The sequence below is a fragment of the Papaver somniferum genome, chromosome 6 (assembly GCF_003573695.1).
Source record: "Papaver somniferum cultivar HN1 chromosome 6, ASM357369v1, whole genome shotgun sequence".
NCBI lineage: Eukaryota > Viridiplantae > Streptophyta > Magnoliopsida > Ranunculales > Papaveraceae > Papaver > Papaver somniferum.
The window spans coordinates 14,515,965-14,532,457 of record NC_039363.1 but is presented as its reverse complement, the minus strand read 5'-3'; the positions used below and the strand labels follow the sequence as shown (position 1 = coordinate 14,532,457).

The window sequence follows — 16,493 nt, the reverse complement described above, 5'->3', positions numbered from 1 at the left end:
AAGTTACAATGCTATATTTGGTTACCTAGTATAAAATGGTAGGTAACTGAACTTTGAACTTAACAATTTATTTGGGTACATTTTGTGTGTTCGTTACATATCAAATTGCTCTACCAACCGAACTTAAAGTTCGGTGATATCCTTATTTTGCGAAGGAACAGAACTTATGGACTTGTGTTGTTCTAATACAAGGAGTTCGGTTAAAAGTATTTTTTTCGAGTTAAGAAAAAATTAATTCGTGATATCCGAACTTTTTGCGAAGAAACCGAATGTTTTGCGACGTAACCGAACTAAAAGTTCGGCTGAGACTTGTTTTTTGAGACGTAACCGAACTTTTCTCTGGAAAGAAAACCTCCATTAAACCTCTCTGCAACTTCCATTTTCAACTCATTTTGATGATTACTTCTCATTTATTCAACCAAAAACGAATGACAAGTAATGGGTTTGTGAGAATATCTTTGTTAATGTTTTAAATTAAGCTATATATATAGAGGTGGTGTTGGTTGGTGGTGGCGGTAATCGGAGGTGGTGGTAATCGGCAGTGGTGGGCGGTGGTGGTGGGAGGAGGTGGTGGTGGTAATCGGTGGTTGGTGATGATGATAATCGGAGGTGGTGGTAATGGGCGGTGGTGGTGGGGGAAGAGGTGGTGGTTATATATATATATAGGTGGTTATTAGGTTGTTTTAAATTAAATTAGGTTAAGAGTAGGTTAGTCATTTCAATATTTTAGGACACCCCATATAACTATAGGGAAGGTGGCCTAATAAAATCATGATCCCCTCAAAAAAAAAAATCATGGTCCCTAAAAAAATCATTCTTGTGGAGGCTCACTAAATAATTCATATCCATGGAAGGAATCCACAGTGAGTAGCCCAAGAACAACAACTCAGAGAGTCAAGTCAACGCTGGTCAAGAGTGATATTTGAGCTCCAATTGTACATAATTGTAATGTGTTACATATATCTTCTTCCTCTTGCCATGCACCTCCGACTATAACTAACCGTGTCAGGGACTCGGGCTTCATTTGTACCACGATAAGAATTCTACATTGTCTCTCTGCATTTTCTATTTGTTCTAGTACCATCTAGAACTGAACATGGCCAAATCTGAAGTTCTTTACTGGTCTTTCTAAATAGTCAAAATGTAAGTGCTGCTAATTGGATCCTGCTTGCCAGTTTGGGTGGAACAACATGCTCATCAGGTGCTAATGAATGACCAGTAGGGAGCAACAGCTGCTGATTCAAAAGGGAAGTTGGTTTGGAGATTTGCTGCTAGTTGGCTGGTGGTTTAGGGATTTGCCTGGCACATTCATAGACTAAGCTGGCAAAAAAAAAACGGTCGGCGGAATCCATGGTCCGGTAAGCTTGTTGTACTGCAGATCTCGGAAACTATGATCGATCGAATCTAGGATTTCTTTTGAATTTTTGAAATATTTGACTTAAACAATTGTCTGTCGATTCAGACATGCACAGAGATTCTCACGTGGACCTATGAAGCATTTATGTAAGACAGAGCGGCACCGAGTCACTCTGTCTCAACCCCGATTCTTTTCCGATCTGACTCGGTTCTGTTTTCCCGATTCTGGCTGGCTACTAACCAGAAACAACTTCTCTTCTTCTCATCTCTCCACCGACCCTTCTTGTTGGAAAAAATAAATAAAAAAAAAAGGAGAGTGGTGGTAGTGCCATAAAATCAATCTAAGAGATCGCTTTGGGGACCTCCTACAATAATATTTAAACTAGTCTCCTCCATTCTCTATTGTCTGTTCTGTTTTGCTTCTTGTCTTCTTCTTCTTCTTCTTCTTCTTCTTCTTCTTCTACTCACTTCCTTTTGGTGGGTTTATCAGTAGTTTTTTAGCTGATAAATCAAACCAACATTGCCCATTTTTTTAAGTAGAAGAAGAAGAAGAATCTTCCATTTCTCTTCTATTTCTTTCTAAAAATCATTTTTTTTTTCTGGGTTTCATTTGGTTGTTTACTTCACTTCCAAAAACAAAAACCCAGATCTCCCCCTCTTCTTCTTCTTCTTTTTATTACAGTATACATTTTCTTTTTTGTCTCTCTCTTAATAAACAGTACTAGACTGTACTGTTTTTGAGATTTTTCAAAAATGGAGAAGTCTCAGAGATTTGTTTGTTTGGTTGTGCTGCATTTAGTACTTGTGTTGTTAACATCATCAGTGAATGCTGGTCATGATTATCGTGCTGCATTGAGTAAAAGTATACTATTCTTTGAAGCCCAAAGGTCTGGTTATCTTCCTGGTAATCAAAGAGTTAGGTGGAGAGCTAATTCTGGTCTCAATGATGGCAAAGCTAGTGGGGTAATTACACTAATCTCCACTCATATTTCAATTTTAGTAATTGCTAATTTTGGGTTTCTTCAAATGTTAGATAATTATACTAAAAATTGATTCATTTTGTTGTAGGTGGATTTAGTAGGAGGATATTATGATGCAGGAGACAATGTGAAATTTGGGTTACCAATGGCATTCACAGTGACAATGATGTCATGGAGTATAATTGAATATGGCAAACAATTAGCTATCAATGGTGAACTTGGCCATGCTCTAAGAGCTGTGAAATGGGGTACTGACTACTTCATTAAAGCTCATCCACAACCTAATGTCCTCTATGGAGAGGTAGTACTACTATAAACATCTCCTTTTCTTGCTTCTATCATAAATTCCACTATATCTTTTGAGAGTTTTAGATCTCTAAATGAGGAAGGAACCCCCATACCAATGGGGCATTTAATGTTATCTTAGATCTAGTGTTAGTTGGTTGGTTAGTTATCTTCAATGGGCTTGTTTGTTTCATCTTGGGGTCAATGTTTTCATGGCCCAAAAAAAAACAAAAGAAAAGTGAAAAGCAAAATTATTTAAAAAATGTGTTTTTGTCTTGTAGAGTAGTGATGATGAAATTCTTATTTTTCTTTGTTTTTATTTATGAAAGAAAAATCTTCCTCCACAAAATTTTTTTTAGGAAGAATCCACATTGCATGACATGAAAGTAAAGTATCACTAAAAAAAACTTGTATTTTGTTACTCTTTTGCCTTTAATTGTAATCAGCTTTGTTCTCTTTTTCTTTTGTTGGTATTTGACTATTTGATTTAGCAGAGATATTTTTTTTTTTATCTTTATTTTTTGTTTCCATTTGTTTATTTTATTTCAACTTTGAAAAAAGGGTCAAGTTAATTGTAGTTTAATCTAAGTGTGTTTTAACTTTTAACTAAGCATGTGTGAACATTAATGATTCAGTCAAAATTACAGGAATTATGGGTCAAAACTTAATAATACTGGTAATAATGTGTGTGTTGTTGTTACTATAGGTTGGTGATGGAGATACTGATCATTACTGTTGGCAAAGGCCAGAAGACATGACGACGGATCGACGGGCGTACAGGCTTGATCCTAACCATCCAGGTTCCGATCTTGCTGGAGAAACCGCTGCTGCAATGGCTGCAGCTTCCATAGTCTTTCGTCGCTATGACAGAGCTTACTCTGCCACTTTACTTCGCCATGCTAAAGAGGTTTACTTTCTCCTTGCAAATAGTAAATAATTTTTTTTTTTATAATTAAGTGGTTAAAACAGGCTTAGTTCTGAATGCAAACAAAGGAATCTGAAATCAAAATCATCAAGTAGTTTTTACTGGTGCATTACAGCGGATGCTATATTGCACACCAACATACTAGTACTCTGCGCAGCATGACACTAACCAGTTGTGCATATGTTAGTGCCGTTTGCTTGGCAATTGATATTGTTCTTACTGGTGCATTACAGCGGTGCTATGTTGCACGCCAATATACTAGTACTCTACGCAGTATGGCATTAGCCAGTTGTGTGCATATCAGTGCTGTTTGCTTGGCAATTGGTATTTTTCGATACATGTTAAAGAATATAATATACTTTCATTGCGTCGAGGGGGATTGTCCGTTTTAAATCGATAAGTCAATCAGTGATTAGTACATGGGACTAACTTATTGGCTGCGTTGACTTGAGTTACGACTCAATACGCAGAGACCACATGGGGCTTGTGTTGAATCAGGGGATTCTCACATGCTGACATTGATACCTCCGAAGGGCTCTTGGTTAGGGTTAACCCTGCCTTGCTTTCCAAATGGTCAGTGTTTCAAAGATTTAGCCTGATTAGTTTGAGATTTGTGGGTACAAGAACAAGGCTACAAATTTACTCCAACCTTTGCATTATTTGTTTGTTGCTTGACAAGAATGTTAGAGCCTAATCTTTGCATATTTACCATGAATTAGGGTAGGGCTGAAAGAGTCAAGGTAGTGTTAATGTCGACTCACATGTAGAGATTCTTATCAATGTCATGGTCATGGTCATGGTCTATTACTGTGGCCCTTCTAGTATCCATGTTTTGCTAGTATGATTGATAAGGTTTTTAAAAGTGCCACATAACCAGCCAGTGAAATAGGTTTACTGTTTCTTGATGGAGTTGCAGAGCAGACCTGGAATTGAATCAAGAGTTGCTTTTGGGTGGGGATGCTCTACTTATCATGCATGTAATCCTTCCTAGATAAACATACATGAAAATCAGCTCTTGATTTGATTCCAAGTGTGCCTCACATCTCTACAGCAAAAGTAGCCTATGCCTGAACCAACTCTAAAGATTCTCATCTGTAGACGTTGTAAAATCCAACCTTACTGTGGGTTAACTTAGCTCTATTTCTCTTAACTGTACTTTTTCTTGGTAAAACAAGGATATAGCTGAGCACTGTTGACACAATTTTATACAAATGGAAGAAGTCATGAAGATAAAGAGTAGCTTTATATTTATGGAAAAAGATAAAAGTGGTTATGGCTAGAGTTGGGGAAATGAGTACTGTTGAAAATATAGGTATTGCTTATCTCTTTGACATTGTTCAACCTACAATGTCATGGTCAACTACTGTGACCCTTACCCATGTATTTATGCTAGTATTATGGTAAGGTTTATATAGGGCCAGATAACCATCCTGTGAGATATGTTTGCTGTTTCTCGATGGAGTTGTAGAGCAGACCTGGTATGAAATCAAGAGTTGCTTTTTTATGGTTTTTTTTTTGGATCAATCAGCAGCGGGAATTGAACTCCTAACCTATAACTTGGGGATGTTAGGGGTTCAACTCCCGAGTTATAGGTTAGGGGTTCAATTCCCGCTGCTGATTGATCAAAAGAAGAAAAAAAGCATCGTGAGTAGAACAATTCTGGGAAATTCAGCTCTTGATTTGATTCCATGTGTATCTCACATCTCTACTGCAAAAGTAGCCTGTGCTTTTCAAAAATGTTGTACGTCAAGCTTTCATGTTTTACTGTTTGTATCAAGTATCTAATTCATGTTTACTACTGTATTACTGAGTAACATTGTCCAACTTTGTGTACAGCTATTCAATTTTGCGGACAAATACAGGGGCAAATATGATAGCAGCATCACAGTTGCTAGAAAGTACTATCAATCTGTCAGCGGATACTCCGTATGTCATCTTTTGTTTTACATACATCTCTCTCTTAATCTGTGCGTAAATCGTGCATATAAAATGTTATGCTAACCCATAGTGTGATTTTTGCTTTGCAGGATGAGTTGCTTTGGGCAGCCGCCTGGATGCACAAGGCAACCAACAATAAGTTTTACTTGAATTATCTTGGGAGGAATGGTCATTCACTTGGTGGGACCGGATGGGCCATGACTGAGTTCGGATGGGATGTGAAATATGCTGGCGTCCAAGTTCTTGTTTCTAAGGTGCAAAACATTTGACTACTTTATTATATTCATAATTATAGCCATAGGCTTTGAAGATTTGGTCTCGTAAATTAGACGGTTTCTTAGAATTTCAGTTCCAGCTACCATGGGTACCATGTTAACAGGGGAAAGTGCATTGTGCAACCTTAGGTTATGCAGGCTTGCTATGTTTTTCCCACATTACGATTGATGAGATCTTGTAAAACCAGCATCAAGTTGGCGTAGTCTTGGGTTTGGGTTAAGACATTAATCGACCTGATTCTAGAATAATCATTTCTACCCCGACAATTTGGTGTCTAAAGTTGTTTTGTAAAGTTAGCCTGACCACAGGATGATTAGATTTTGACTTAATTCTGATTAGAGTTTGTTACTGTCTGATGTCGTCGTCTCTGATTTTAATGATCATCCATCTGTACACAGCTCTTAATGCAAGGAAAGGCTGGTCGTCACTTGGATGTTTTCCAAGGATACCAAAAGCAGGCCGAGTTTTTCATGTGTTCATGCCTTGGAAAGGGATACAGGAACATCCAAAGGACTCCTGGAGGCCTTATCTTCCGACAGCGGTGGAACAACTTGCAGTTTGTGACAAGTGCATCATTTCTACTGTCCGTTTATTCTGACTATCTTACCACGTCTAGGAAAACCCTGACATGTGCTTATGGCAAGTTTGCACCATCTCAGCTTCTCAACTTCGCCAAGTCTCAGGTAGATTTTCCATAGCATTTTATATGATTTAATATTTTAAAAGACACTATTTAATTGACACTAGTTTCCCCAAAACAGTACGAAGATAGATAGCCACCTGGAAAACTCTCAATCACTCTCCTTTTGTGTTGTTCAAAGGAAAAACAATCGAAAATGCAAATGACAGATTGAGTTTTTATACCTGTTTTTTAGGTGGATTACATTTTGGGGAGCAACCCAAGAGCAACGAGTTACATGGTGGGCTACGGAAACAACTATCCGCAGCAAGTTCACCATCGAGCCTCTTCAATCCCCTCTATCAAGGTCCAACCATCTTTCGTAACATGCCGAGGCGGTTACGCCAAATGGTATACTCGTAAAGCAAGTAATGCCAATATTTTGACTGGCGCCATTGTTGGCGGGCCTGATGCCTATGACAATTTTGCCGATGAGAGAGATAATTTTGAGCAGACAGAACCCGCCACCTACAACAATGCTCCCCTTCTTGGTGTGTTAGCTCGTCTAAGTGCGGGTTCCAGAGGATACAACCTTGGTCTTCCAGGTATAGAGACTTGTTTTTTGCTTAACTAATAGATGATAAATGTTTAGATCATTCTTACCGTAGATGTTATAAATAAAACTGCTGAGACACTTGGAACACTGAAAATCCTAAATTTAGTGGCAAGTACTGAAATGACCATGACATTGCTGAGACACTTAAAAACACTGAAGATCTTAACTTTAGTGGTAAGTACTGAAATGAAATTCTGCCAAGTCTAAAACCTAATCATCTATCTGGTTGTACTTACGTTAATGCTATATGATACTATGATAAGAATTCTTCTGTTCTTTTCTGGTTGAACTTCATTAGACTTCTTAGTAGTTATTTTTCTGCTTTACAGAGGATGGCTCAGCTGTGACAAAACCCATGCCTAAGCGCAAACCAGCACCTGCCCCAGGTGATTACTAATTGTGATTTCTGTATTTTAGTTGGTATATATGGATACACTTACTTTGTTACATTAGCAGTGAAATCCCGCAGGAGTTCATGATAAATTAGGTTCTCACACCCCAAACGACCTATTTCTGACAGTAATTAACCTATCTCCGTTGAGTGCATTCCACATGAAACCATCCATGTGATAGTTGGAGAGTAAGGGCTTAGTCCACCATAATTCCTTTTCCTCCGGTGTTACACATTGGTCCTACATATTTCCATCATTTTAATCGGTCCTTGACACGGCATTGTCAGTAATTTAGAGGCTAACAGATGTTACAGATTAAATCATTCATTACTTGAGCATATACTTGTGAAATTATATTCTTATAGTGAATTTGTCTTCCACAGCTAAATCTTCTGTGATCACAATCACACAGAAAGTGACATTGTCATGGAAAGCCAAGGGAAAAACTTACTTTAGATATTCCACGCAAGTGACAAACAAGTCTAAGAAGAATTTGAAGAATGTGAAGCTTTCCGTGTCAGAACTTTACGGTCCTCTATGGGGCCTGACGAAGTCAGGTAGTTCTTACATTTTAGGTAATTTGCCTGCACGTAAAAGCGTAGAGGTTGTTTACGTTCATGCAGCTCCTCCAGCTTATATAACCGTTGCAAATTACAATTGAGTTAGATTCAGGAAGGAAAACATATAACAAGAAAACACATACAGATAGGAGTGACACTATTTTGCCTGGGTTAGTATTTATGAGGAGTTGGAGTGGTGCAGCTATACAAGATTGCAGTCCAAGAAAGGGATCTCCATTATTTCGTTGGCCTTAAAAATTATATTATGGTGTGAAACTAGTTAAAAAGGAGGAAAGGTGTGAAGGGACAAACAAGAAATGGAGTGCTCATCCTCTTTCTCCTATATTTTGTTTGGCAATAGAGTAACAGTGTGTGTGTGTGTGTTCGGGAGGTGAAGAAAGAAGACCCTTCCGTATTATGTCCTGCAAGCTTGTAGCTTCATTGCGAGGAACAAATTTTATTGTTTTTATTATTAATTTATATTTTATTTTTGTATCTACAAACACTGTTTAAGGTTTGTTATGTACTGAGGCTGTTGTAATCTTCTTGATTACAATATGGGAATATCATAAAAGCTTGCAAATTGGATATACTTGTACTTTCTTTCATTTTAGTACATCCATCAATTTCATATACTTGTATCTGTGAAAATACTTCTTGTATGAGCTGCAACCCTACTGAAATTTTCATTAACAAACCTTGTCAGAATATACTTGGCTTGAAGAACTTGTCAGAATCGTAGATCCGTAAATCTCATTAACAAGAACAGAGAGTATGGCCAGATATGCCAATCACATCAAAAAAAAGCTTAGAAACAGAAGAATTGAAAGGACAATAGACATGGCTAGTGATATCCAAGCCTGGCAAAAGATCCCCAGTTTTCAGTTCCCATTCGTTCGTCTAACTGGACATGGAAAGATGCTGTAAAACATTCATTCCTCCAGCATAGCTTCAAGGCCCCGTTGAGCCTGACACCTGCAACTGTGTTATCCTTCCCCAATCGAATTAGGCTCAATCAAGTGCAATTTTTCAGAGTTTGTTCACTAATCAGATGAGAAAATCACTTTATACGGTTTGAAATGGAGATACAACAGCAGAAATACAGCACAAAACAAAATGAAAAACAGAAGACATTTACATTCATCAGGCAAAGGAGAAAGGGAAGAAATACAGAGACAAAATAACCTCCATTTGAGATCGAATAACTCAGAAAAGAAAAATGCCCTCTTGTTTGTAACTTAAAGATGACTGCAGCTTCCATGATCTGGAAAACTAATCTTCACACCACTGATCAATACATGGAGACAGAAAAGGTACCAACCCTAACTGTTGTTGCAATGGCGTTCATCTCGTCATGGCTATGGTACATCTCGATAGGTTGAAACACTGGCCTATGGAGTTATAAAGCTACAATAATACACTATTTATACACTGGTAAAGGAAACCTGTTCGTTCATTCTTCATCCCAAGACTTCTGACACAGATAAGACGTCTCTTCACAGAAAAGAAGTAACCCAATTCCTGATGCCTGCTAACAGCATCAAGCCGCATAATATTGATACAAGGAGAGGGATGGCAATAATTATACACTGGTAGCAAAAACTTTCTTGATCTTTATCAACTTTACGACTATTCCCAGACTTCTTCAGGTCCAAACAAAGCATCTCTTACACGGGAAAAGAAGTGATCAATCCATTCCCCAGGGCCTGCAAATGGCATCAAACCACATAATACTGGTAGAGAGAGAATGACGGCATAGAACAGAAACCGGCGAATCCAGTACGGAGGCTTTCTGTTAATGTTGGTTCCTGGGGACACTGGTACAGGGCCATACAGGAGAATAAATAAAGCCGATGTACAGATGTTCGAGAAGAAATGAACCATACACAGGACCTCCCAGTGAAAGAGCCACAGAAATCCACTCCCACCTAAAGTGTCTACGCAAAATTTTCCCACAAAACCACAAGCAACTGCTAGTAGCATTACGATAATGGTAATAGGCATCGTCTGCTTAGAAGAAGAAGATCGTTGCAAAAGTAAATAACCGATCACCAAGATCATTAGTATCCCGAACATCATCCGACTTATAACTTCAATCTGACATCTCAATGTATGTAGCCCTGAGTTGAGGGAGGACACTTGTTTTGGCATCCACCAGGATGTAGACTCCTATATCAAAATTAAAACATCGTTAGATTGTATCCCTAATACTGAAAAAATTTCCACCACGATTTTTTTTTATCAGAACCAATGACTAGAGAAGTAAATGCACAAACATGGCCATAGTACTCAGTCCAGATAGCCTGACGCATATCACGTACGAAGGAAGCACCAACATAAGCTCACACGCCACAAAACGTACCACAGTAAAGTACATGTTGGTTTCGTGAAACACCGCGTTTTCACAAAAGATTCCAACCCTTCATATCAATTATCTGACAGTCTGAAGTCCACTGGTAGATGTACTTACCACTCCGTCAATTACAGGGATATGGTTGCCAACTTCAGTCTTTGGATGCTTGAAATTTAGGGTCATTATCTTCTCTCAATAGTATGAGAACAGTACCAACTTGTGTTCAACAGATATGTAATGTGGTGATTGCAAACAGTCATCAATTAGAATTTGGAAAAGAAATGATATATTACCAACCTTAGGAGGCATCGTACATGATGCTGTGATTTCTGTGATCCGCTGGTACGAATAAATATAAGCCCCGTACATAAGGCATGCCGACATGATAAACAGGCCAGCAACCAGACAGTCAATGCACTTCTTAAGCAGCTCTGCATGTCTTGTATCTTCCAACTGAGTTTTAAATTTTTCAGCTCTACAGGTAGCCTTCGAAATACCCATGGATAATTTACACTTCTCCAGACGATTTGAATCATAACTCAGAGACAACTTTTCTTCTTTCAATTGCAGTTCTTTCATCTTTAGGCCGATCTCAAATGACTTCAGATCATTTGAACGAGCATGCTCCTCGACAGACTTTTCAAAGGTACTCAGCACAGATTGGTTTTTACCAGAACGGTGAGAAACTAATGAGTTTTGAGAAACAGAAGACAACGGTTGATTTATTTGACAATGCAGGATGAGATCCTGATTAATAGAATCATTACCAGACTCGTCGTTTCTCTCTTCAAAGGAACTAAATGATGGCTCGTGAACTGCACAGGTAGATGGGACCACATCTGAATGATGACTTCTCACACTAGATCTACTTAAAGGATGCCCTTGCTCTTCAGATAATGCAGGTTGAGCCACTTCTGAAATATAATCTTTTATCCGTGAGTGAACTAAGGGATCCTTAACCTTTTCGGAAAATGTTGTGTCAATCATTCGTAGAGTTCTCAAAGTGGTTTCGAATGATGTCCCGAAGTTTCTCACGAAAGAATCGAATCTGTTTCCATAAACCTGCCCAGAGAAAACCAATGACAACAACAAGGACAACGTTACATATAAATAATGAAATACATACTCAGAGAAAGTACAAGAACTTGAATAAAAATCAAGAGTAGATATATGATTCAGTTGCTTACCTTGGCTAATGCTTCTTTCAAAGCTTCAGTGCAGATCTGCAATTGGTCTAACAAATTAGTCGCCGTCCAACAAAATTTGCAATCAATAATATGCTGAAAAGCAAAATAGAGAAGATTACCTGAGAAAGATGATCCGCTTGAATCTTCTCACCTGCGGTAGTTTTCTTGTCCAAAACCTAAAAAGAACATGTTCGACACTCGGGATAATTAGCAAAAAAAAAAAAAAAGGATATCAATGCTCCAAACCAGCCAATTTAAAGTTTTCATAGTTACCATGTCAGGTAATTACAAAAATTACTTGGACTTCTATTTAATTTTTATTAGCCTTGGTCACTTAATATACTCCTCCACCGAGTATCATCGCCAAACCATAGTTACAAAATATGATGGTGGAGAATCTAAAGATCTCTAAAAAGGTGTACCTACTAATTGTGAGCTCAACACTTTCTAGAACTTTGAGTAGGACAGCGTACATGTCTCTCAATGATGAACTACTGCTACTGAATCTACATGCAACTAGCCTCGGCAAAGCAAATTCCTTTCGTACTTCAGCTTGTAAAATTTATTTCATCATCTCCTCTCATTCTGTCCTGAACTGAAAATCCTACCCGATTGAGCTAAGAATGACATTACAATGCTGGAAAACAACAAGAATCTTAGTCCCTTTAGTGCGTTGAGATTGAGATTTCTGGCTGTTTTGGAAGGTTGATTAAAATGGCATATAAGGAGCCATTGCAACATCCAATACCAATAGTCTCCACAATGTGAAGGGGATTGTCTATGAGATTTCAACGATCTTGAGCAATTTGATTCTTGCCATTGCAGCCATTAGGAATAATAATGAGTGAAAAATTGAACTAATATCACCTAACCCTTATTATGTTCATCTTCATCCATAAAAACCAGGACTCGAATGCTCATAAAAATCGAAACTTTATCCCAAAACAAAGTAGAATAACATAAAAAAACACAGACCTGAGCAACAACAGCAGCAAAAGACATCCCAAGTGGAAGAGCAAGTGAATCAAAGAAACTCTCCGCCCTACTCTTCCCACCACCAAAATCCACAATCCTCCGTTTATTCACCATACGAAACCCACCTTTGTGTGAAGTAGAAGACGACGAAGAAGGAACTGAAACTTTCTTATTCTTCTTAGCAGCAACTCTATCTGAAGAATCAATGGAAGAATCAGATTTTGGGATTTGATTATTCTTATTAGGGTTTTCTGAATTGAGATAATGATGATCCGGGTCATTGGGGATTGAATCGGCGGTGGATAATTCATGATTATCATCTTCATCATCATGATCAATGGTTGATTTTCCATTGTTGATTTCTGAAAAGAGGGAAAAAGATGATGGAGACGAGAGTTCCATTTTTACAGAGAGTAATTTAGAGGAGGGAGGGAAAGTAGAACCGAATCGGTGGGATTTTATAAATCGCTTGACTAGAAAGCGTTATTTTGAAGCCACGTACGCTTTTACCCAAGTTAAGATTCCTAGAATTATATATACAATAAATAAATAAATGGGGGTTATCTTACAAGGAAAGGTCTTTAATTTGGTTTAACGGTATGATATTTTTGTTTTCACATTAATGTTATATTTTTTGAATTTTTTTCTACATTTATGTGAGTTCATAGTACTTGGTTGCAATCTAGTAGTGCTCTGAGAAATAGGAAGGTTGTTATAAAGGCTTACCAAGTTCAGCGTTACAGTTATCGAATTCTGTATATTGAAGGGTTGTTTTTACTTGGTACTGGTAATTACTTTGAAGAATAAAGCTAACAACGCTGGTTGAAAGACGTGAAAATTGATTATTTTTCCTAACCCTTTTTACTAATATGTTTTGACTGCCAATTGATAGATATTTTCAAAAACAATGTTAATCCTTATATGGTCATAATTGTAGTAGTGACCGATTTTAATCGTTATCTTTTAGTTATTAAGATGGAGCTTATTAACTATCGGTTCTTTCATTTGAATATTTTGGATTAGACTAGAGTTATCGCGTATTAAAGTGCACAATGAACACATTCATTTAAATTGTCAGATTTGGTATTGTAGAAATGCATCACAAATGGATATGTTAATAGTGGCGGAGAAGTTTTTGTGATGTTATACACTCAAGTGAGTGATACCACTGACTCTTTTGAGATAAACAATTCTTGGACACGTATTCTACTCGTAACTTTAAAATTATGTTTATTCTCATAAACCAAAATAGTGAACAAAGTATATTATAATAGGGTTGGGCTTGTGCAAAGTAATAAAAGTCGTGAGGATGAACTTACAATTGGAAAAGCATAGGAAGCTTAGCCATACCATAAAATGTAAAACCTAGAAAAAAATATATTGGGTCTAACCCTCTATTGAATCAATTCGTATCAAAATAATTGTCAAACAATATGCCAACGAAGTCATTAATCTTGATTTGATATAACAATTAGTTTTTAAATCAATCTTGATTCTATATATTTCTTCCTTGCATTTTTTCTCATTAACAAAATCTTGTGTGTTGTGTGATTAATTTTCTTTCCGTATAATATTATATAATTGTTATTATAATTAAGTAATAATCATACTCATACATTACATCACTTGGGATTGATTTCATAATTGCGTGCGGTTTCAAACTTATACTATACACCAAGTTAACACTTCACTTGCGATTGATCCCATATGTGTGTTCGGTTTCAAAATTATACTATATACCAAGTTAACATCTTTTTGAAGTAATCTTTCGGCAGTAATGTTTCTTTAAGATTATACAAAGTGTGTTTGCAATAGGTTGATATGAAAAAATTATAATTTAATTGGTACCCTCGTCATTTCAAAAGCTCAAGGGCAATGTCATTGCATCCAGTGATCAAATTTATAGTTTTGTTCATTTATAATTTAAATCTTCCTCGTGATCCAAAATCTGTTAACGAAATGTATTTTGTTTGCAAAGAAATGACTCGTGGCCTAAAATATGGAAGTTAACCATAAAAATTGTTGGTATTATTCGAAATCTGCATTAGTGATGCTCGATGGACCAAAATATCTTCTGTAATCCCGATGTTTCTAAGTGGCCCAAGATCAACCACATGACCCAAAACATACGTCGTCGAAATATGCTTGATGTCATAGATAACTACTACAAGAATGGATACTTATATTACGGGGTTTCCCTCTTTTCTCTCAGCATAACCGTTTTCCCCAAATAATTATCTAAAACTTCTCTTCTTCAATTTTCTTCATCTTCAAACCTAGATTTGCTCGGATATAATCTGGGATATCAGATTTTCCGAGTAGATATGGGTTTGTGTAAATAGTATTTAATGCTTTCAATAAAAAACTCACAATTTTTGTGATTTTAGGTTTTAGGTTTTTATCTTTCTGATCGGTCTCATGGCATATATGCTATCAAGATTCGTTATGTAATAGCCTTAATGGCATTTTCTGGTGGTGCTACTGCATTATAATCAAGTATGTTTTAAAAGAAGACGATCTAATTCGGCAAATAAGACCGATTTTGATAGTTTTGATATCAATTTGGGCATATCACTTCCTTTTTATGGAAGCATCTGGCATATATGATGTTAATGATTAAGATTCAAAAGATCAAGAAAAAAATTGGTTTGAAACCATTATCAGGATGTCAGTTTCTTTAGCAGAATGTAAAATCTTAGTATAAATTTTGTTTTTCGTTTCTTTAAGTTTCCAAATTTATAAATTTAGTACTAATTGTTATTTTATGTTTTCTGATGTAATCAAAATTTCATATTAATGAAATTTTGAGGAACTGCCTTTTTCCTTAAAAAAAGATACTTATATCCCAACCTTTGGTTAGTATGCAACCAATACTTATTCATATGTTTTTGGGAAATATCCTCAACAGAGAGATGGGAAATATTTATTCACGATTTTTTTAGTGTCTGAACTAGTTATACTAATTCGCTCTGATCATTACTTACGCCTATCATATTTTTGTTCCTCTTCTGTGAAAAATTTTCTCTAATTTTTGTTATAATCTTTATGGAAGTATATTCTTACTTAGTACATTTGTCACTTTTTCCCTTTTCATGATCATTATTTTCTTTGAAGTAAAAAGTTTATCCATTAAATCTTTTTGCTTCATTTTAAATATTGTTTACTTTATTATTCTTGTTTTTTGTTAGAAAATTATCTGTGCAGTTTACAATATGAGTGAAAAGTTTTTAGTAAACACATGATTACCTCATTTTTAAAACCAGCGGTTGAGGTATTATCCGATCTAGAAGTAGTTACTAGTGACGTTTCGAGTATTTTGTTGTTGATTAGTATCAAAGCATAGAAATAATTGTGAAACTATAAACGGGGAAAGTCTGAGACATTTAGCCTTGTTGGATGTTTAATATCTTTCACAAAAAATTTTATTGTCATTGTAGGGTGTAGATGCATAAAATCTGCATTTACACCCAAGATGTTCTAATGGTTCTAAACTACAAACACACATAAAAGAAAGAAGATAAAGAAATCATAAAGTAAAGAGGACTTTTTTTTTCTCGGTCAAATAAAATTAAGAAAGCGAAAACTGTACAGGGATTAGGCCTTCCTAGTGACTATCCGTGAGGCCATTCACAACAAAACCTATTTGAAGCGATAATAAACCCTTCCAGGCCATTCCACATACGGAATAAAACCTGGCCTACTCTCATAAAACTCAAAAATATCCTCATCCACCAAACATGCTTGCTTGGCCAAGGCATCAACTGAAAAATTAACTTCCCTACAGCTATGAATATAGCGAATTTTGTTGTAGAAAGACTTCGCCATTATCCACTTCTGCACCAGCTGCCAAGGAAGCTCACCCTTTTGAAAAGCTTGGATGCAACTCATCGAATCCCAACCTTTGGTTAGTATGCAACCAATACTTATTCATATGTTTTTGGGAAATATCCTCAACAGAGAGATGGACAATATTTATTTACGATTTTTTTAGTGTCCGGACTAGTTATACTAATTCGCTCTGATCATTACTT

General features: G+C 36.6%; 2 protein-coding genes across 2 annotated transcripts; one reads left to right on the top strand and one right to left on the bottom strand.

The window, feature by feature from the left end:
- The first annotated feature begins 1,701 nt into the window (after positions 1-1,701).
- Positions 1,702-8,539, top strand: LOC113286998 (endoglucanase 6-like). The gene is made up of 9 exons (XM_026535654.1): positions 1,702-2,319; positions 2,425-2,637; positions 3,328-3,528; positions 5,383-5,472; positions 5,574-5,738; positions 6,159-6,443; positions 6,636-6,984; positions 7,325-7,381; positions 7,771-8,539. Exons 1-9 carry the CDS (start codon positions 2,110-2,112, stop codon positions 8,046-8,048), a joined length of 1,848 nt encoding a protein of 615 aa, XP_026391439.1. The 5' UTR covers positions 1,702-2,109; the 3' UTR covers positions 8,049-8,539.
- Positions 8,540-8,994: 455 nt separating this feature from the next.
- On the bottom strand, positions 8,995-12,916 carry LOC113286999 (protein CPR-5-like). Its single transcript, XM_026535655.1, has 5 exons — positions 12,463-12,916; positions 11,607-11,663; positions 11,488-11,523; positions 10,598-11,362; positions 8,995-10,116 (listed from the first exon to the last, which is right to left on the bottom strand). The coding sequence occupies exons 1-5, from the start codon at positions 12,862-12,864 to the stop codon at positions 9,577-9,579; spliced, it is 1,800 nt and encodes a 599-aa protein (XP_026391440.1). The 5' UTR covers positions 12,865-12,916; the 3' UTR covers positions 8,995-9,576.
- Between the last annotated feature and the right edge of the window lie 3,577 nt (positions 12,917-16,493).

Coding starts and splice junctions, on each gene's coding strand:
- LOC113286998 (XM_026535654.1), top strand. CDS start 2,110: ATGGAGAAGTCTCAGAGATTTGTTTGTTTGGTTGTGCTGCATTTAGTA. Junction 2,320..2,424: donor ATGATGGCAAAGCTAGTGGG/GTAATTACACTA, acceptor ATTTTGTTGTAG/GTGGATTTAGTAGGAGGATA. Junction 7,382..7,770: donor CAAACCAGCACCTGCCCCAG/GTGATTACTAAT, acceptor TGTCTTCCACAG/CTAAATCTTCTGTGATCACA.
- LOC113286999 (XM_026535655.1), bottom strand. CDS start 12,864: ATGGAACTCTCGTCTCCATCATCTTTTTCCCTCTTTTCAGAAATCAAC. Junction 11,524..11,606: donor AAGCGGATCATCTTTCTCAG/GTAATCTTCTCT, acceptor GACCAATTGCAG/ATCTGCACTGAAGCTTTGAA. Junction 10,117..10,597: donor CATGTACGATGCCTCCTAAG/GTTGGTAATATA, acceptor ATTTTGATATAG/GAGTCTACATCCTGGTGGAT.